This window comes from Aspergillus melleus (genome assembly GCF_016097325.1).
Source record: "Aspergillus melleus strain CBS 546.65 chromosome Unknown contig2, whole genome shotgun sequence".
In the NCBI taxonomy this organism is placed as follows: domain Eukaryota; kingdom Fungi; phylum Ascomycota; class Eurotiomycetes; order Eurotiales; family Aspergillaceae; genus Aspergillus; species Aspergillus melleus.
The window spans coordinates 5,981,134-6,000,549 of record NW_025763371.1 but is presented as its reverse complement, the minus strand read 5'-3'; the positions used below and the strand labels follow the sequence as shown (position 1 = coordinate 6,000,549).

Genomic DNA, 19,416 nt, shown 5'->3' with positions numbered 1-19,416 from the left:
GTACCTAACCTAACCTACTTGACAGTTCAATCAATGACACCGACCTAGCAATCCATTGATTGATTCTCTATCATCTACAGCCAGACCATGATGCCCCAGTCTTCCTGATCTAGCGCTGATCTTACCTACGATTCACGCCATCTCATACCCACTCCATCCATCGACAGTTCGACACCCAACCTTCCCCTTCACCTCCACCACCATAGATCCAAAAGCCATGGCACAACCCTCACGGCATGCTGCCATGCTCTCCATCAGCAACAGCAATCCCAACCACACCGTCGCCGCCGAAAAACCCCAACCGACGCAACAGATCCAGACCATCGCGCAAACAACCCCGGGCCTGCGCGTCCCCTCCAACCGCAAGACCATCTACGACCGACATCTGAATCGCAGCCGGAATGCGGAGTCTAGCCGCGCTAGCTTCGCCTTTCTCTTCGCGGAGATGGTCACTTACGCGCAGAGACGGGTTACGGGGATTCAGGATTTAGAGAAACGGTACGTCTGCCCTCCGGAAACCAACCGCAAGGATATCTATCCCGAAACCCTGCTAACCAGAAGACCAACAGCCTCAACGAACAAGGCTACCCCCTCGGCCTCCGCCTTCTTGACCTTCTCTTCTACCGCACAATCTCCAGCTCCACGTCCTCATCCCTCTCCAGCTCCTCGACCTCCGCATCGCCGCCGAACCGCCCCCTCCGCGTCCTCCCCTTGCTACACCTCATCCACGGCCCCCTGTGGCGCCTCCTCTTCAACCGCCCCGCCGACGCCCTCGAACACTCCGTCTCTCCCGACACGCCGAACGAGTACATGATCACGGACAACGACCCGCTCGTGAACACGTACATCAGCGTGCCCAAGGAAATGAACCAGCTCAGCTGCGCAGCGTTCGTGGCGGGGATCATCGAGGGCGTGTGCGATGGGTGCGGGTTCGAGGCGAAGGTCACGGCTCATAATCAGCCGACGGAGATGTGGCCGAGTCGAACGATCTTTTTGCTCAGGTTTGGGGAGAGTGTCATGGAGAGGGAGAAGGTGTTGGAGAGGGCGGGGGTGAAATAAATGATTGATACTTCGGGTTCTCGATGAGATAAATGGATGAGGCATGCTTGAGCTCATTCCTGTGCTACTTTTTATTGAGCGGATTGGATCTTTCTGGGCAGGTTTATATTTATTCTTTCTTTCTGCTATCCTACGGGAAAATGGTAGATGGGCATCATGCGGGGGTTCTAACTGGACCTGATAGATATTGATCGGTGTTGAAGGATTGCTTTCACCGGCTGGACAGAGCATCTACTCGGGAGGTCAACTAGATCTGTCACGGCGTCGAGTTGTTTCGATCAATCACACCAAAGATACTCAGGTCGACGTGATTGCGTCGGCTACTTGTATATGCAGCAGATGACGGGTGATTTACTATCCAGCCTCAAACAGATGGCGTTCAGGTTATAAACTCATTGATCCACCAGATCAGGCCTTAATAAATACAGCGAAGGAGACAGAAAGATAAAAAAGCCATGAACCATGCATAAAGCCCTGCCTCGACCACTTCATGATACCCAGCAACGCCGATAGGAATAGAATAGAATTGTTGTTTGTTTGTACATGTCCTCAAGAATCACTGTCCACTCGTCTTCGTTTATCGCGGTCATCATAGGGCGAAGGACTTCGTTTCCGGCGATGGCTATCGTCAGGCCGATATCGATCCCCAGAGCGATCTCTGCGCTCTCGTCGAGGCGATCGCGATCGAGTCCTCGACCTGCGTCTCTCGCGGACAGGGCCCGCGTTCGCCCCCGTAGGGCCCCTCGGACGGTCATCTCGGCGGTCAGGCATGAACCGTTCGTCCGTGATGCCCTCCGGAGCACCCTCGAAACGACGAGACCGATTGCTGAAGCCATCGCCAAAGCGACCCGTATCCTCGGATTTCAGATCCCTGTACCGCGTGCGGCCCTTCTTGCCGAGTTTCGTCATATCCCGAATCTGCATGTACTGGGGTAAAGTCTCGCGCGAGACCTCGTCCACGAAGCGCGCGCCCATGACATTCCGCTGGTCCAGCCCCTCGCGCTCCAGGTCGTCGCGAAAGAAGGCTCCCTTGTGGAAGTAGCGCTGCATGAACCCTGTCTGGCCCCGGTTCGCCTCCTTGTCTTCCTTCTGCCGCGCGATGAACTCGTTGTCTTCTCGCTCGCGCTCCTCCGCCGTCAGGTTCCGGCGGCGTTCGATCTCTTCGCGTTCCTTCTCCGAGGCCTCGATCGCCTCGCGCTCGCGCTTGATGCGCTTCAGCTCGCGCAGTTTCCAGGCGGCGTACTCGGCCTCGGGATCCACCCCGTCTTTATCGTCGATTGCGCCCTCTTCGGCGAACTCGAGCTCGTCGTCGTCCCAGGCCCGGTTCGCCGTGCTGCGAGCCACGGCGTCTTTCTCGAGTTGGTCGCGAATTAACATGTCTGCCTTTTCTTGTCGCGCTTTCCGGGCTTCGTCGTCGGCGCCGGAAGCCGCGGGGTGTTCACTCGTTGCTTGTCCTGGTGCTGGTACCTGGCCGTCTTGCGCTGTGTTCGCTGGTTTCCGATTGTCTTTTTTGATGAATGTAGGCCGTAGGAGGACTCGTCGAGGGGCTTCGTCTTCAGAGCTGCTTTCTTCTTCGGAACTTTCCTCCTCTTCTGATTCTTCCTCCTCCTCTTCCTCTGCACTTTCTTCTTTCTTCCCCGGAACCTTAGGCACAGCCGCAGCAGTAGTAGCACCCACATTGTCGCCCGCAACACGAGGTGCCACCTTCTCCCCCTCAACCTCCTCCTCTTCATCCTCCGTCACGAAACCCTCCTCATCATCTCCTTCCTCTTCCTCTATTTTTTGTTGACCCTTCCCCTTGTTCACCGCAGCGCCCGCCGGAAACGAACTCGCCTTCGGCGCCGGTGCCCTCGCCTGCTCCCTGCGCAACCGTTCCTGTCTGCGCCGTTCCTCTATCCGCGCCTTTTCCTGCTCTGCGGCTTCCTCCTCGTCGTCTTCTTCTTCTTCCGAGGACGGTTCCTCGGCCACGGCTTTTCCGGGTCGGTACCGGCCAGGGCGGACTGGGTTTGCGGTCATGCCGCGGTGGTGCGAGGGGAGGGGGGGTGGCATTTTTCTTTATTTTCTTTCGGTTCAATTCGTGGGGAGGTATTTTATGGAAGAGAAACAGAGGTATGGGGTATCATGGGTCGTTGGTAGTGGTATGGACAATTGGAGGGAAAAGTATTTCGTTGAAACTTGGTTGTATAGATTCTGACGGACTGCGATAAAGTAAAATCCGCAACTAGTCAGTCCAGCTAAGCTCCGGCGGGCCAGCTATGAGGCACGTGACTACGCGTCCACGCGCGGCGCGACCTCCGGACTTCCCACTTCCTATCAGATACAGGCAGGTAGTTATCTCAACTCATCTCCAACAGTTCACTCCAACGTCCTGATCTATCAAACCATCTCTCCTCCTCTTCTAGCAACATCCGCTACTACGAACCAATCTCCAAAACACCCACCGCCCCAAAACCGACAAGAAACGACCAAAATGTCCCTCCAAACCCCCCGCGTCCTCCCCGCCCACCTGCACGCCTTCCACCCATCCAACACGACGGGCGCACGCTCCACAAACACAGTGCGTCTGCTCGGCACAGTGACGGCATTGCGCGGCGACACGGCGACGATCTCCTGCGGTAACAATGGCGACGCGACGCTGATCTTGAAGCCGGATAGCCATCTCCAGATGGGCAAGTTGGTTGAGATTGTGGGGAAGGTTACGGATCATGAGGGGGTATGATTTCTTCTTTCTTATTTGGTTTTATTTCTGTTTCTGGGTAGTTGAATATCCGACTATCTGGCCACCTATGGTCTTCTTTTGGGGTGACATGATCTGACTGTGGCTAATGGTTTCCTGTTGTGTGTTATAGGGCATTGGAGTACGAGTCCTGGGAAGCTTTGATTGGGGGAGTCCGGAGAAGTGTGGTATGTGCTCTTCTTTCCTTCCCCTCCATCGTCTCTATAGACGAAAGGTATAGCTAGACAGTCCGAGTTAACACATCACAGACTACTCCATCTACGAGAAACTAGTCGACGCAACGCATAAAGTGAAATCGATCTATTACGACGAATAAACGAACGAGCCAATGAATCAACGAATGAGAGAACATCGAAATGGGAGAGGGGAGGGAGGGAGGGGGATTACCTATCATACTATCTATCTATCGCACTGCCTAGATACCTAACTACCGTGCCTACCTACTTACCTGTGGAGTTTGTGTGTTATTTTGAAGTACAAATCAATTGTCTGGTGTCTGTGAGTATCGATTTGAGGTTCGTCTAGTCATTCTATGTAGATACCAAATCGAATTTTGTGGGTTGTTTTAGCTAGCTATTCATTTATCCATCTTGGTATAACCGCTTACATATGGGAAGTAGAAGATAGGAGTCAGGTCAAGACATCCTGTTTTGTAGGTTAACGAGTAGATCTACTACGTAAAATGGAACCTCTACAAGCAAGAGCAGTGATTGCATAATTCGTTCAATTCATATTTCTTGTAAAGCGGTAAGATCTGACTGGGTATCACCATGACAGGATTCAAGATTCAAGATCAATATCAGGAAAGGAAGCAAAAGAATGATCAACAAAATCAAACAGTACCAGAGGCACCATACATGCATAACATCAGACATTAACAATGAACAGCCAAGCCTCTTGGGCAGTAAGCAACAAAAATAGGGGAAGGGTAATCCAAGTGACCAAAATGTGATATGATGTAAGCTCCATGTGCCAAGTCACCCCCGAACGCCATCGCTAGAAAGACAGGATATGAAAAACAGATAGAAAAAGATAAAGAAAGACTTGTCACTTAGACAGAATGTCTTAAACAGATCAAAGAATCTCATCAGGCATTATTCGCACTGGAGTTTTGTTCCTTATCGGTCGATTCCTCGGCTGATGGCTTGGGCTTCACTCCCAAAGCGATCAAATCGGCGTTGAGGGCATCGGATCCGAAAAAGCCAGAATCCAGGAGATTTGAATCGGCATAATCAAAGATATCAAATTGAGAACTGTCGACGTTCTCTTTGCCCATCCCGGAATCGGAGAGAATCGCGCTGATCAGGTCCGCATTCTGATCTTCGTCAGAACCGGCCGGAGAGACGTAGTCCGACGGAAACCAGTCGGCCCAGTTGCTGCTGGATGGACATTTGGACGCCTCGAAAGCAAACAGAGAATCGGTGTGCACCGCCGACGCAGTATCCTCAGAGAAGATATCAACAACGCTGTTCATCCCCTCGAATGCCTCGGTCCCGAACGCATCGTCCGGCAGAGAAGACAGATCGGGCATTTGCGAGCGAGACTGCTTGGGCGTTCGGCCCTGACGCGGGGTGGACGACGCCGGGCTGCTCTGAATGCGCTGCAATCTTTGCGCAGTCAGCTTAGTCGGTGACAGATCCGAACCGATGTCTCTGCGTCCTTTCGATGACGAAGGCGAGTTGTACGGCAGGGAAAGACGCTTTTCACTCAGAACGCCTGCGCGAGGATTGCGTCTTCTGGGGGTAGGACTGGTAGGCAGATCAAACTCGAAGGAGGGACTCTCAAACAGGCCATCAAGGTCAGCCGAATTGCTGCCGCCGCCGTTTTCTTTGTCCTGAGGGCGCTTGTCTGATTCACGAGACGCAATGCGAGGGCTGCGGCGCGGGCTGTTCAGAGCTGACTCGCCTAAAGCTTTCAAAGGCCCTCCCTCATTTTGGGAGTTAGGAAACAGTACTCTCCTCACGGGCTTGGGAGTCAGAGTTTTCTCACCCAGCGCTGCAGAACTGTGGTTTTCAAGATTCCGAGCTGGACTAGACTGGATGGCCCGCCGAAGTGCGCCCATTGCATTCTGTTCTTGCCAGCGATTTCCCGAAGTATCCGTGGATTTCCGGGGTTCTAGGCTGGTGGCTCGGCGTCGCTTCGAGGGCAGCTCTTCGACGTCATCATCGTCATTCGCCTGGGTGTTTTTCTCGGTGCTGCCAGTCTTCTCGTTGCTACCATCCTCTGCGCGCGGGGTCGCGGGATCTTCGTTCGCTGGCGTCGAGGCATCAGAGGCTCCAGGAGAGGATCCGTCCGTTTTGGCGGATTCTTTGTGGCTTCTCGTCGCCGTACCGTTGGTCGAGAGCGGGCCACCAGTCTTGCGGTTCCTTGGGGGGCGCTTCCTTTTGTTGTTGGAGGCCTTGTTCCATTTATTTTCCGGGCGCATGCACTTGAACTTATGAAGCCAAAGTCCACAGGCTTGTCTCGAGTCAGTACCAAAGGAACCAAGGCCAATAAACACAAAGCAAGTTAGTAGCACTTACGGTTACAAAGAAGGACTTGAACAAAACCCTTGTCGGCGTCCACCAAGCTCTTCTTGTAAAATTTGAATTTCGTGACCTTATCTTGGTCATCTCTCTTTAGCGCCTGCCAAAAGAAGATGGTCGGGTCTTTATTGAGTTCGTTGGCTTCCTGCTCGCTGCCCTCGATTTCCTTGGACCAAGCCCTGCGCCAAGTAGGCGTCTCAATGACACCGCAGTTCTCACAGAAAGGCGGTGCTTGACCGTCGCGGATACACTTGTCCAGACGGGCTTGAACCTGCTTGTGTCGTCTGGCTCCGGCCCCACTGCGAATCTTCCTATCCTCAGCATTCACGGGTTGTGCAGCTGGCGTCTCGGCGGTAGGGATATCACTCATTGGACCGTTCCAGGACTGGGAGTTCTGTCCTTGAGGGTGATTGTTGGCGTGGGAGGGCATGACGGGGTCACTGGCGGGTATCGCACTGATAAGCTGTTCCAGCTCGCTCTGTGAAATAGGAGCAGGGGCCAGTGGCTTAGGTGCCTGCCGGAAACTCGCCCGCGAAGACGGTCTCGAGCCTGCAGCACTGGCAGGGGGGCGAGGAAGTGCAGAGATGGCGTCCTTTGTAGAATTATCTGGATGATTGTTTTCGTTTTGAGCTTCAACATTCGGCGGCGCACTCGCGGGGGAGCTGGCTTGGACAGCTTGACGAACGGTTCGTTTCTCTTTTGGTGCGTTTTTAGATGCTGATCGTACGCATTCGTCCAATGGTGTACCAATATCTTCGTCCATGAGTTCGTCAATACCCCCACTCATGAAACCAGAGTCGGGATCAGTGATCATCGGTGGAAGCACGGGACTCGAACGGCTCGGAAATCCGCAATCTAAAACGGGAGGGGACGACGGCATACTGAACGAAGGCTCAAAGAGACCCTGATACCGGGATTCCTCTGGTGAGTGTGAGGGCGGCTCGAAGGGAGTCTGATCGTCACTCGTAGGGTAGGGCGATGTGTAGTGGTTTGTGCTCTGAACAGATGATTCGCGCAAAAGACTCGGAGGTGGACGCGATCGACGGGGGAAATCGTTTGCACCGGAGATAGGAGTGGGAGGGCGCACGGGCTCTTCATTCGAGTTCTGAGCAGCCGCAATGGAGGGGTTGATTGGGGTGGGACGGTGGATTCGAACAGAGGCGGCCGTGCTGGCAGCCACCCGTAGAGAGCTGGGCTGTCTTTCGATGTTCAGTTCCGACTTGCCAGGCCCGTCCGCTCGGTATAGCTTGGCCCGCTTGCGAGGTTGGGTTTCTGTGGATTCTTCACAGCTACCGTAGCCCGATTGAATGGATCCCCGGCGACTGGCATAGCGTGCATGGGCAGCAAAGTCGGCGTCACGCATAGAAGCGCTAGACGAAGGACGGATCATGTCTCCCTGCATTCTTTCCGTCTGATGCACGGGATGTTGGTCCTGTTGGAACGATGGATGTTGTTGGCCGAGGGGAGTAGAGACCCTGCTCATCTGCGCCACGGCTGACTGGGCGGGCGACACTGATCGATAGGATCCGTTCGTAGCAACCGGAAATTCTCTTGGGGTGGACCCCTCGCTAAGAAGCTGGTGGAAGCGTTCAATTCCAGAGTGATCCATGGGCGATGACGTCCGGCCCGAGGCAGCCATCATATTCGAATTTTGACGGATAAAGTTGTTCCAAGATTGCGTATCGATATCCCGCGGCATGTTGCTAATTTCCCGATACTTCTGCATACTGTCGAGGTACTCGTTCTGCATAACCGAGGGGACCGGTACCAGCCGCAATTTGACCTCAAGAGTCTCCTGAGCACCCTTCGAGAACAGACCGAGCACACTTTTGCAAACTCGACCCGTTACCATCGTCTTCGATTGATGTGCGGGTGCGTTGGGCGTGGGGGAGGCGGAGGCCAGAAGCCATGATAGCATGCCTTGTCCGACCAGGGGCGTCTCATATTCCGAGTAGTCGTAAGCATATACCGTGTAATCCTGTCCTAGTTGGGCCACCAATTCCGGACTATGAGAGAAAATATTTAGTGCCAATTCCCCTCCATAGTAGCCAAGCATACAGACAGGGAGACAAACCTAGCAGAGACAATGGCTTGAATACACGTCTTCAACTCGATCACCCCAACATGAGTTTTCTCGTCCAAGGCGGCGGTCTGAATGTCGAGGAGATGGGGCCATCGAGCCAAGCAATTCGTCTTACTGGCATCATCAAACGTATAAAGCACCTTCACTATAGGTTGTAAGACTCAATGGTTAGCAGGTCAATCCTGACAGGAGGGCGAAAAAAATTCGACGCCCGGACAACTTACGCCTCATAGGCCGGACGGAAATTCCGTCCTGAGATTCCATGCCACCAGATTTCGAATTTTCACCATAAGCAAAAAGGGTACTCGAAGGTATCCAGAAAAAGATTGGTTGAGGTGGTGGTTAACAATGGATCGTGGGAGAAGCGTTGACCGAGATTTGTCGAAACCCTGAAGAGCCGAGAGGGTTCAAGCAAGGCACAAAATCGGTCCGTATCGACCAGTCAGATCAATCTAATCGGCCGCTGCGTCGACCGGGAGAATGCACCGGTATGTATGTCACAGGTCGCGCGGGGAAATGGGCCAGTTGGAATGCCAGGGCGGGACGTGGAAAGGGAGGGTGCGGTGAAGGTCTGAGAGGGGTTGAAGGAGGAGGGAAAAAGGCTCAAATAGAGAAATCAAGGAGTAAAGAAGATAAAGAAGGGAGAAGAACCTGCCTCCAGCTCCAATAAGAATTGAAGTAGGATTGCAGCGTGGAAGTTGAGGTTGGGGGAGGGAAGAGGAGGAGAGAAGAAGGAACGCCTTGCATTTAGTAGGCGGGAAGCGAAGCTCGAGAAGATCGGCCCCGAGAAGCGTGTCGCACGCGACGTGACGCAGCCAATCGTGACCTCGGGAAAAGAGCGCTCGCAAACACGGCAAACACGCGTGACACGTGACCCCGCGGGTGCCAAGAAAGTGAGAGCCGCGAGCAAAGCTGGCAGTCGACTATGATATCCCGTCCAAGTCGAGTTTGTCCTTCAGCAAGTTATCCCCCCTCCCTTCTTATATCCGCCCACCATGTCTACCGATCCAAAGATCCAGTACGTTACCCCTCCTTTTTCCCTTTCGTACTTCCATCCGATTTGTCGCCTATGACTCATCGATTCTGTCGAGAGGGAACCATCAAATTGCGTTGCTAACTTGGTACCACAGAGACCTGCTCAACAAGCCTAAGAGCGAGCTCACGTACGTTCAATCTCCCCCCATTTCGCCATCCCACTTGACTCCTTTTATCCGTCTCTATCTCTTCTGGAAGCTTTGATACCATTCGGGAAGCATCACATGATTGCATCATCCCACCTTTTCTTCCTTCTAATCCAGAAGACGCCTTCCTTCATACACGCCGACCCTTCTCGTCGCATAGGCCAAACTAGCTAGCTAACACAGGCCCCTCCCCGCACATTAGTGAATATGAAGTTTCTCTCGTCGAGGAACACGAGCTCACCTCCGGACCGCTCTCTCTTCTCCAGACCGCGACGCGCACACACACCCAGGTGCTGATCTCGTGCCGAAACAACCGCAAGGTAATTGCGCACTTTGCATCCACCTTCCCTCCGTCATGAAAAACCCAGCTCAGTCACATTGACGGAATTCCCGGGGGTCCATTATCATTCACTAACACTTTGACGTGCAGCTCCTCGCTCGAGTCAAGGCCTTCGACCGCCACTGCAACATGGTACTAGAGAACGTGAAGGAGATGTGGACGGAGAAGCCCAAGGGCGGAAAGGGCAAGGGCGTGAACAAGGACCGCTTCATCAGTAAGATGTGAGTATCTCATCCATCTCGTCATGTCATCCATCCTGTCCTTCCCATCCATCCAATTCCGTCATATGCGATCAGCTCATCTAATCTGCCCTCCTTTAGGTTCTTGCGTGGCGATTCGGTCATCCTGGTCCTGCTCAGCTGAGCAAAATCCCACCATCTGATTCACGTGACATGCGCAATCTGTCGGGGATACTCGGTCTGATGTCGGCTTGACTGTTTGCCCTGCCCTGCTCTGCTACAGGCAGGCCCGCAAAGGACATGAATCTATCTCTGAACGATTGACATCGATATACCCCTCTTCTGTGAATTCCGAGGTTATTTCTTTCCCTTTCTTTCCCTTTCTCCGATGACGAGGAAAGAAGGGGTTTCGATAACCTAAAAGGGACAAGAGCCCTACACGCTTGTTCCCCTCCATCTATCGACCTAGCAAGAAGCAGCCTGGACTGGGGATTTTTTTTTCTTTTTCTATCTATCTTCCCTTCCCAACCGATCTTGATTCCCTTGTGGCTTCTTGCTTCTTCTTCTTCTCCCCCTCCTATTCTCAACATTTTCATCTGTTCTTATATTATGAAGGGGCAAAACGGGCGTTTTTCTTTTTCTTTCAGCTTTTTGGTCTGTCGTCTAAATTAGAAAAACGTGTGGCATGGTACGGATAGTAAGGTAGAGTGAGTGCATGAGAATGAACATTGTACTCGGGATTACCTCAAAACGAAATGTAATAATATTCTTTGCAGAACTGACCTGACACTAAAACAACGGGTAAGAAGCGGAATAAGAAATAAGATATTTCATGAAAGACAGATAGATCAAGAAAGTAAATGTTGAATCGATAAATTATTTAAATTGCCAGGCTATATACCTAGAACCACCAAAAGTAAAATAAGGACGCAATCAAACAAAGCTAAAGCCGCAAACAACATGAATATGGAATATTATTGACCACCCTCATAAACCACCCAAAAGATGTCATGATCGTCATCAAATTAATATTGGAAGAAAAAAAAAACACCACCAGATGCAATATATACCGCCGAATTGAAGAAAAAAAGAATTATAGAGTCCCGAATATAGATAGCTCCTGAGGCTAGGCAGGCGGCTTAGAAGTTCAAGCCGCATCGGCAATACCGGCCAAGAACTCGCTGAGTCCGTAAGCACCGGGGTCAGGGACCTTGCCGACCCATTCTTCTTCGCCGCCGACGTAGACGGAACGGCCCAGGCTGGCCTTCATGCTCTTGGTCGATTCGGTGCCCTCGTGCGAGGCCTTGGCCGCGGCGCGGACGTCCTTGGTCTCGAGAAGGGTGTTGCAGAAGGGGACCAGGGCATCGACCAGGGTACGGTCGCCGGGCTGGGCGGGCGTGTACTTTGAAAGAGCGTTGACAGAGTGGCTGAGGGCCTTGGCCCAGACATCTGCGGTGGCGGGAGTAAACGAGCCGGTGTCCTGTTCGCGAAGACCGTGGGCAAGGGCGTTCAGGAAGATCGCGTAAATAGCTCCAGAAGTACCGTCCATGGTGTTCTCAACGACCGTGACGATGCGGTTCACAGCGTTGACAACATCTTCGGTAAGGTTCGATGAGGGGTTGTCGAGCAGGGCCTGGATGGCCTCTGCGCCACGCTTCAAGCCGACACCGCAGTCACCGTCTCCGACAATAGTATCGTAGCGAGTGACCAAAGGCTCGGCGTCGATGACACGCTTGAGACCGGAGCCGAGAACCTTCTTGAGAACGGCTACATCCACTGTTTGAAAAGGTTAGTACAAGATTCGGGAAAAGATTGGCTCAAGAACATACACTTTAGGTTGCTGGGCTTCTCTGCCGCAAGCTTCGTCTCCTTGAGTTTTACGGGAGCATCGCTTCGGTGAGCGGCCCAGGTAGACGAAGGGATGGGAGCAGACCAGCCCACTGCCTCGGCAGGAGCATCAAGGAGCTCCAAGAACGACTTGCCAGCACCCAGTCCGGTGTCTGCGAGCTTCAGAAGAGAGATGCTGAAACCCAGTCCGTTCAAGCTGGTCAAGAAAGTTCCCTGAATGATTCGGACAGGTTTGATTTCGTGGTCCCGCTCGAGCTGACGGTAGACCTCATCGGTAATACCCGCGAGCTCCAGGGGGCTGACGCCACCCAGGTTGTTGATCAACAGGACGAATTCATCCCCGGGCTGATGAGTGAGGAAGGCGCGGTCGGGATCGTTGTGGTCTAGGATTTGGAAGAGCATGGTTTGGATCAGCTCTGGGAGATTGGCCTTGACGCGGTGAGACCCCGGTTCGTTGTGGATACCCATTCCGACCTCGACTTCACCATCGGGGATTACATCCTCGGGCATGGCTCTACCGGGGATGTGAACATGCTCCAACGAAGAGCCCACGGATGCAAGGTGGTCGTTTGCCAGCTGAGCGGTGGCGTAAACCTCATCCAGGGAAGCCCTGAGGGTTTGTTAGCGACGCGAACTTCTAATCTTCCAAGACACATGAATCCACTCACCCAGCCTCTGCCAAAGCACTGACGATCTTCAAGATCAGAATTCCACCGCCAATACCACGTCGGCCGACCTTTCCGCCCTTTTTCTTGCCGACACCGGCGTCGTCGTTGATGGCGAAGAATTCAGTCTTGATACCCGCAGCGCGAGCCTTCTCGGCTGCCATACCGAAGTTCAACACATCGCCCGTGTAGTTCATGGGAATGATCAGGACACCCTTCTCGTTGTCGACGCAATCCAAGACCGCCTTGCGGATCTGCTCCGCCGAGGGGGAGGCGAAGATGGTACCGGCGGCGGATGCATCTAGGAAGCCCTGACCGACGTAGCCAGCAAAGGCCGGCTCATGACCAGAACCTCCGCCGGAAACGATGGCAACCTTTGGTTTCTTGATAGATTCCGGGCGGCGGAAAATGATCTTGTTTTCAGGGTCAAAAGCCAGAGACGGGTTCGTCAGAGTGAGTGAATGCAATGCGGTAAGGACCAGATGGGTCGGGTCCGAGAAAAAGTGTTTGGCTAAAGAGTTGGCATTAGTGTACGCCGTAATGCAGGGTGTCTGGGGTTGGGGTATGTGGGGAACATCTGAGTTTCGCCAGGATATATGGGTCTGATCGCAAGTGTGGATAATTCCGAGGAAAATGAACACCAGACGGGGGATCAACGAGCCAGGAAATCATTGATCATCATGGACAGAAGGAGAAAAAAAGAAAAAGAAAAAACAAGGAAGAACAATCTGACGTACTCTGCATTATGAAGCAACGGTTGCGCAATAGTCTCAGCAAACAACTAGGATCAATCGCTCAAATCCGGATTGGACGCGCGAACAGTCGAGCCGTCTTGTAGGTGGGGAAGTGTTGCGATTGCTTTCCGGTGCGATTGCTCGCTCTTTATATGAACACGCGCACAGGGATGGTTATCGTAGAGAACCAAGACAACCGGGCCAAATTTCTAGGCGAATTTGCCAAAGTAAGAAATCCGGGCTGATTCACAAGGACAGTACCAGGCTGATTCGTAAGTATAGCAATCGCTATCCAGTCCGTCCGAGGCGGGGAAAAAAGTGGAGCAGACGATTGGTTTCACTGGAGTCGCGCATCTGTCAGTCGGCAGTCCGGAGTGCAGCGAAGGGGGGATGATCATTTCACTAATGGAACTCACAGGGAATCTGACAGGCGAGATCGATTGGATGGAAGTACTCCCGTGAGTGTTTTCCGATGATTGGTTTAGAGGCTGTTGAGTCTCGTCCGCGAATGAGGCAGTATAGATGGAAAAGAGTCCGACAGGATTATCCGATTTCGGATGGGACTATATCGAGAGGAAGGCGAGCCGAGGAAGCTGAGAGACGGATAGAGCAGGGGAGGAGAAGGAAGGAAGGATAAGAGGAAAGAAGTATAGGAATCGGATGAGCAGGAAGGCGAGCAACCCCCCGGATAAATACTTTCAAACCAGGCGGCCGCTGAGTTCACCATTGGGTAACGGTCTAGGCAATCCGGTTTACCCATGTCTTCCATGATTTTTTTTGCTGCTCACATGAACAACATCGTAAGGGACCCATCGCCTGGATAGGCAAGTGGGCATCCGGCAAGTAAGGTACCGTAAGGACGAAGGTACATGGGACGTGCATGGAGATGGACTGACCTGGTATGTACGGAGTAGAGGTAGCCAACCCCGTGGGCCGCGGGTCTGGAACCGGGGGACATTCTGGAAGCGTGGGCGCTTCGGCTTACCATCTGCGGGAATCCCGCTAAAACACCTCTGGTTTGGGTATTGCTACATCCTTCGATCATAGATCACTATCGGCCGTACTCGCGGACACTCGGTCTCGGTCGAAAGAATTAGAATAGAAAAAGTCTCTAGCCAAAAAGATCCGAGATAATATCATCTATCTACATACCTGCCCAAAGATGTCCGCCACCTACACCGTACATGGCATTGCAGCATTGCAGAAAGGGGGCATGCCACGGATATGCCCTGCCCCAAGGGAAACCTTCCGAATTCGTAAGGCGTTTGCAATCAAGACCCTCGCGAACCCTGGACTTTCTGCCCTCACTAACTCCCTAGACTCCCTACCCCGTAAGGGCAAAGATTCCTCGGCATAGGGCACTAGACAAGTACCTGATGCATTCATCTATTGGTGGTATTTCTTTTCTGGAAACCCCAACCGTGCTACTCCGAACTACTATCTAATAGACTAATAGTACGGTATCTACATGCCGATCACTAAGGGATAACTATACCTTCATTAAGCAGCAAGCTGCACAGCTGGCTCGGCCGGCTCAGCTGACAATTCCAGCTTTTCCGTTGGGATCCATTGGAAGTTTAATACGTGCATCCTGCAGAGCTGCAATTGAGCTGTCGGAGGGGTCAGTAATAGTACCTACAGTGCTACACCGTGTAGATCGGGATCCAGTGTTTGTAGGGAGTATGTATGTCGGTATGTCGGTCGAGAGGTGCCTGAGCCCGTGACCAGTTGCTATTGGAGTGTTGTTGGGAATCCAGGCACTGCGCCGTGCAGCTGCATACATATGATTTATAGAATCTACCGTCTCCGTCGGTAACTTAGCCGCGTAACCGCTATCACGTCCATACCGCTGTGCTGGCCAAAAAAATAGAAAGGAAAATGATTGGCAACAGAATAATTCCGCAATTGGTCCTTACTGACTAGAAGGGGGGGGGTACGTACGTCTGTTCCAGATAGAAAGGGAACCGAAGTACGACCCATCTAACCATCCCCAACAGAATGAGGATCATGGGACCTTAAAAAAAAAGGCTTCTCCGCTGTCAGATCTTAGCGGGGACCACTTTTCCCAAACCAATTCGACGCGTTCCAGGCCAGCACCTCGACAGGGAGCTAAGAAAGGAGTACGTACTCCGTACAGTGTACACAGTTCTATTTTCGATCTCCTGTAGGGATCGGCTCATCCACGTGAGTCTCGTGAGACCCGGATTCGCCCCTCGTCCAGACCGTTTCGTCTTCCTTCCGCATTCCCCGGGGAAATTTTTTTCTTTTTTTCTTCTTGTTGATTTTCTTACCCGTTCCGGCGATATTACACCTACACCGTACAGTCAGCCAGAGTGTCTTTTCTCTGCCGAGTCGCCCGTCGGGTTTCTCGGGCGAGTGCTGTCTTGTCTGTTTGCCCCTGTCGGGAGTAATGATGCATGCATTGATACCTACCTACCTACCTACCTACCTACTACCTACTACCTACGGTATACCTACCTACAGGGCCAGATGGAACCGGACTCCCATCATATGGTCAAGGATTATTAATTCAGAATATATAATTTACAGGATTCGATGGGTCGATTGAATGGTTTGCTCCACCGGATCTTAGTAGGTAAACAGGTATCAATTCAGTTTCACGAGACCTAACTGCGGAGCACTCCGTACCCTTAGTGAACTACACTTACAGTACCCCTACAGCTGGACTACTCCGTGAAAACCGGTCATAGAACCTGTGGTGGGGTCGCGGAGTTGACTCGATCCCCTCCGCTTCTGTTACTGTAGGCTAAAGACTCATGGGAACAAGGAAAAAAAAGTACGATGGGTGGGTAACAAGTAACAAACTAACGAATGAACAAATCAAATAAGCACTCCGTAAAGTAGTGCTTCCTAAGCCAACGATCCGTCGTTAGTTCATCATGCCATATGGCGGCTACATTATTGCAAAGTGCAAACAAGAAACTAAAAAGCTCAAGGTACGACGACCTAATTACTCCGTATGTGATCGTCATGTCGCCAACCTCCCAAAGTACTCGTTGAACAAGTCAGTCAGTCTTATCAACACGTTATGCCACATATTGATACCGATTCCCTTCTTCCCGCTCCATGTAGTCTTTTTCGATCAACCTGGTACCGCAGTTAGTAAACGTGGCCTCGCGTTGCTAGATCAAAAAGGAAAAGCACCTACTTCTCGATATTCTTCTTGATATCTGCAGGCTCTAACACGCCACGGCTTCGGGTAGCCTTGATCACCTCGGCCACTAATTCCGCATGCGTAATGGTCTTGCGACTCTTCATGATTCGGACGATCGCTGCTTGGGTCTCGTAATGCCGGTCGGCCGCCACGCGCTCGTGCGTTGTCTTGTTCTCCTCCTTGGTCTCCTTCAATTGGATCTGATTGATCTTGATGCGCATCTTCGGGTCGGTAAACCCGGCATTGTATGAAAATTCGTCCGTGGTGTTGACATCCCGGCCTTTCGGCTTCTTGCTGAGCACTCGGTACTTGGCGCATGCCAACGATTGAAGCGTCCGTTTCAGCTCCTGGTCGGCTAGAAGGAAGAATGAATGTCAGCAAATGCTATAAGTGGCCCGAAGAAGAAAGACTGACATAATTTAGTTTCTTCCTGGATCTGAGAATAGTTGAGCGTCCCGCCTTCCGGGAGATCGTTGAACAGCAACAACACGATCGCCTGGAATGAACTGACAACCAATTCCTTGTCTCCTTTGGGAAACCTAGCCCGCAGCTGACAATGTGCCAATTGATGCTTCCAGTGAAGCTTGCGCCCGTTATACTTGCCATGGTAAAACTTTTCAAAGTCGGTCGTAGCAGTCGCGATCTCGGGCGGTATTCGCACCTGAACGTCCGGGTATGTCGGCCATGCTGATGCTGACAGCACGCTGACGCTGAGGTCGACCGGTAGTCGGTGTTGACGTTCACGCTGAAGAGAACTGTATGCCCCCATCTCATCGCGCGCTACATCCATATCCTTGAACATGGACTCCAAATTATGAGTGAAACTGGATCCGCATTCTAATCGCCAGTGTCAGCGTTCGTGATAGTTGGAAGCCACCCAAGACGTCACGGTACATACCTGTCTTGAGTCGCGACAGCATGCTCTTTTCGGCATCGTCGCTGGCGCTTCGACCCATGAGCAGGCGACGGGCAAGGTCATTCTTGTAGAAGGCCTCAAAGACTGCTTTTCCGTGCACAAACCGGAACAGGTTGAGAACTTGGTCTAGTTGTCGATCGATCTCGGCATCTTCGTCCGCAAGTGGCATATCCTCGGCCTTTCTCCCAGGTGCCAGTTTCCACCCGCCCTTCAGTAGTCTGTCTACGTATTTGGCGATCATCTCGCCGGTCTTTGGATTGTCGGTCCCTCCGGTTGCCTGGGACTTTCTTCCCTTGTTCATAAATGTCTCGAAGGCTTCGCGGAGAGCATGACCTAGCTCCTCGTTTCGGTGGAAAGAGTGAATCCAAGTCTCATCGAGTTGCTGTTTGAACTCGAGCAGGCGAGCAACCATTTCCGCCTCCTTCTCGTCATCGAAAACAATCAAACCGCCCTCTTCGACGATAAAATCGGTGAACGCTGCTCTCAGATTCGAGCCAAGGTCTTTCCGTTCGAGGAGGGAATAGAGTTTCTCTAGAGCAATCTTATTCCCCGTCCGCAGCAAGCCAAGGATGTCAGCCTGATTGAGGAGGACTGATTGCTGATCCAACACTAGTGTTTGATCCAGAAGTTCAGACAACTTCTGCTTAGTGCTTCGGTTGAGCGAAAATAGCTCACACCGGTTGACCTCTCTTTCAATCAGATTATGGCTATTCGCGGCGAATGTGGCGAGATATCCCGATGCTTCGCGTTGGGCCCATGATGCAAAATACTTCTTCGACTCGGAGATGAAGAGGGGCTCAAAGCCATCCGCGTAAACATCGAGGCCGTGGAACAATTCGATCGCTTTCCGAAGTAATGACGAGTCCGCCATGATGCTCGGGTCCTCATCGCGGTCGGCTCTAATCAGATCACATGCGCCTTGTGAAATTTTCGCTTTCAGTACAGAGTCGGAATAGATGTGGTTTCGGAACTGGATAAGACCCATTTCGCGAATAACGGGATAGTCTTTGGAGTGAAGAAGAAACGATTGATCGAGGTAGTAGAAGATCCACCGAACGGTAACCTAAAAAACCAAAAAAAGAGAGTGAGCTTCAAAGCACACTGGCAGATGGAAAGGTAATAACCGCATACCAGCTTGGATTGCCATGTTGCCCACGACTCAACCACCCCCCCTAACGCATCAATGTTATCGCCGCTCTCTGCTTTTGCCACCAGTGTATCGCGTAGCTTTCCAGCCACATGACCTCGACACCGGTCCTGCAGCTGTTTGGCTAATTGAGCCGCTCGCCCTTGACGACACACATTTTCTGCCCCTTTATAAAGCTCTTCCAACGATACCTCGGGCTTTCCACTGTTGAAGATCGCCGCCAGCGCCGCATCAAGTTGACTCCAGACCTTCTCGAAGTACGAATCTTGGTTGAATCGCGATCCTGTTCGAAGATTCTTCACGACCAGTTTTTTTGCGCCCGTATGAGGTGTAAAGTTGCTCTGACGCGACGCTGTGTTGAAGGGCCGAGTTTTCGCAGCTCCACCAAGGGTATGTGACCCGGACGTCGCCTGTCCGAACGGTCCGCTAGTTCGAGAATCTTGGTTTGCGAAATTATACATTCTGTCGGAAGAGGATAGAGTTTGTGGGTTCGATGTAGGTTGTCCGCTCGAAGGGGAAGGCGACAATCGCGGACGCTTGGTGGTTGGGGACGACTGCCGGTGAGGATGAGGACGCTCTTGGTCGTAGGTGGTATGATTCTTGGACAGGAGCTCCGAGATGGTCGCTTGTTGATTTTGAGGATTCCGCGCAATCTCCTCCTGATCAGAAAGCTTCCTTTTACCGGTTGACTTGCGCTTGCCGCTCCTCTGCTCGGTGGCGCCTCTCGATGGCTGCTGCATGGACTCGGCTCTGCCCAGGGCGAGGACGGTGGAGATCGCTCAGCGTCGAAAAGCTCCAGACGGCGCTGAAGATCAACAGGTCATGGC

At 52.4% G+C, this 19,416-nt stretch overlaps 8 protein-coding genes across 8 annotated transcripts; 4 read left to right on the top strand and 4 right to left on the bottom strand.

Moving 5' to 3' along the window:
- Positions 1–217: 217 nt before the first annotated feature.
- Positions 218–814, top strand: trs31_2 (Trafficking protein particle complex subunit 31; the record flags this gene model as incomplete). Its single annotated transcript, XM_046086609.1, has 1 exon — positions 218–814. One exon carries the CDS (start codon positions 218–220, stop codon positions 812–814), a length of 597 nt encoding a protein of 198 aa, XP_045942574.1.
- A 50-nt stretch (positions 815–864) lies between these two features.
- On the top strand, positions 865–1,059 carry trs31_1 (Trafficking protein particle complex subunit 31; the record flags this gene model as incomplete). The annotated part of the gene is made up of 1 exon (XM_046086608.1): positions 865–1,059. One exon carries the CDS (start codon positions 865–867, stop codon positions 1,057–1,059), a length of 195 nt encoding a protein of 64 aa, XP_045942573.1.
- Positions 1,060–1,608: 549 nt separating this feature from the next.
- LDX57_004928 (microfibrillar-associated 1 family protein) lies at positions 1,609–3,108 on the bottom strand (the record flags this gene model as incomplete). Its single annotated transcript, XM_046086607.1, has 1 exon — positions 1,609–3,108. One exon carries the CDS (start codon positions 3,106–3,108, stop codon positions 1,609–1,611), a length of 1,500 nt encoding a protein of 499 aa, XP_045942572.1.
- A 421-nt stretch (positions 3,109–3,529) lies between these two features.
- On the top strand, positions 3,530–4,112 carry LDX57_004927 (putative ssDNA binding protein Ssb3; the record flags this gene model as incomplete). Its single annotated transcript, XM_046086606.1, has 3 exons — positions 3,530–3,772; positions 3,909–3,963; positions 4,045–4,112. The coding sequence occupies 3 exons, from the start codon at positions 3,530–3,532 to the stop codon at positions 4,110–4,112; spliced, it is 366 nt and encodes a 121-aa protein (XP_045942571.1).
- Positions 4,113–4,883: 771 nt separating this feature from the next.
- On the bottom strand, positions 4,884–8,635 carry LDX57_004926 (putative GATA transcription factor (Ams2); the record flags this gene model as incomplete). Its single annotated transcript, XM_046086605.1, has 4 exons — positions 4,884–6,253; positions 6,319–8,327; positions 8,396–8,549; positions 8,629–8,635. The coding sequence occupies 4 exons, from the start codon at positions 8,633–8,635 to the stop codon at positions 4,884–4,886; spliced, it is 3,540 nt and encodes a 1,179-aa protein (XP_045942570.1).
- A 764-nt stretch (positions 8,636–9,399) lies between these two features.
- Positions 9,400–10,288, top strand: SMD2 (mRNA splicing protein SMD2; the record flags this gene model as incomplete). Its single annotated transcript, XM_046086604.1, has 5 exons — positions 9,400–9,422; positions 9,535–9,567; positions 9,788–9,905; positions 10,016–10,146; positions 10,246–10,288. The coding sequence occupies 5 exons, from the start codon at positions 9,400–9,402 to the stop codon at positions 10,286–10,288; spliced, it is 348 nt and encodes a 115-aa protein (XP_045942569.1).
- A 963-nt stretch (positions 10,289–11,251) lies between these two features.
- Positions 11,252–13,361, bottom strand: dak1 (putative dihydroxyacetone kinase (DakA); the record flags this gene model as incomplete). Its single annotated transcript, XM_046086603.1, has 4 exons — positions 11,252–11,880; positions 11,934–12,562; positions 12,621–13,128; positions 13,355–13,361. The coding sequence occupies 4 exons, from the start codon at positions 13,359–13,361 to the stop codon at positions 11,252–11,254; spliced, it is 1,773 nt and encodes a 590-aa protein (XP_045942568.1).
- A 3,037-nt stretch (positions 13,362–16,398) lies between these two features.
- Positions 16,399–19,329, bottom strand: LDX57_004923 (cullin family protein; the record flags this gene model as incomplete). Its single annotated transcript, XM_046086602.1, has 5 exons — positions 16,399–16,459; positions 16,521–16,881; positions 16,941–17,363; positions 17,425–18,505; positions 18,574–19,329. 5 exons carry the CDS (start codon positions 19,327–19,329, stop codon positions 16,399–16,401), a joined length of 2,682 nt encoding a protein of 893 aa, XP_045942567.1.
- Positions 19,330–19,416: the final 87 nt, after the last annotated feature.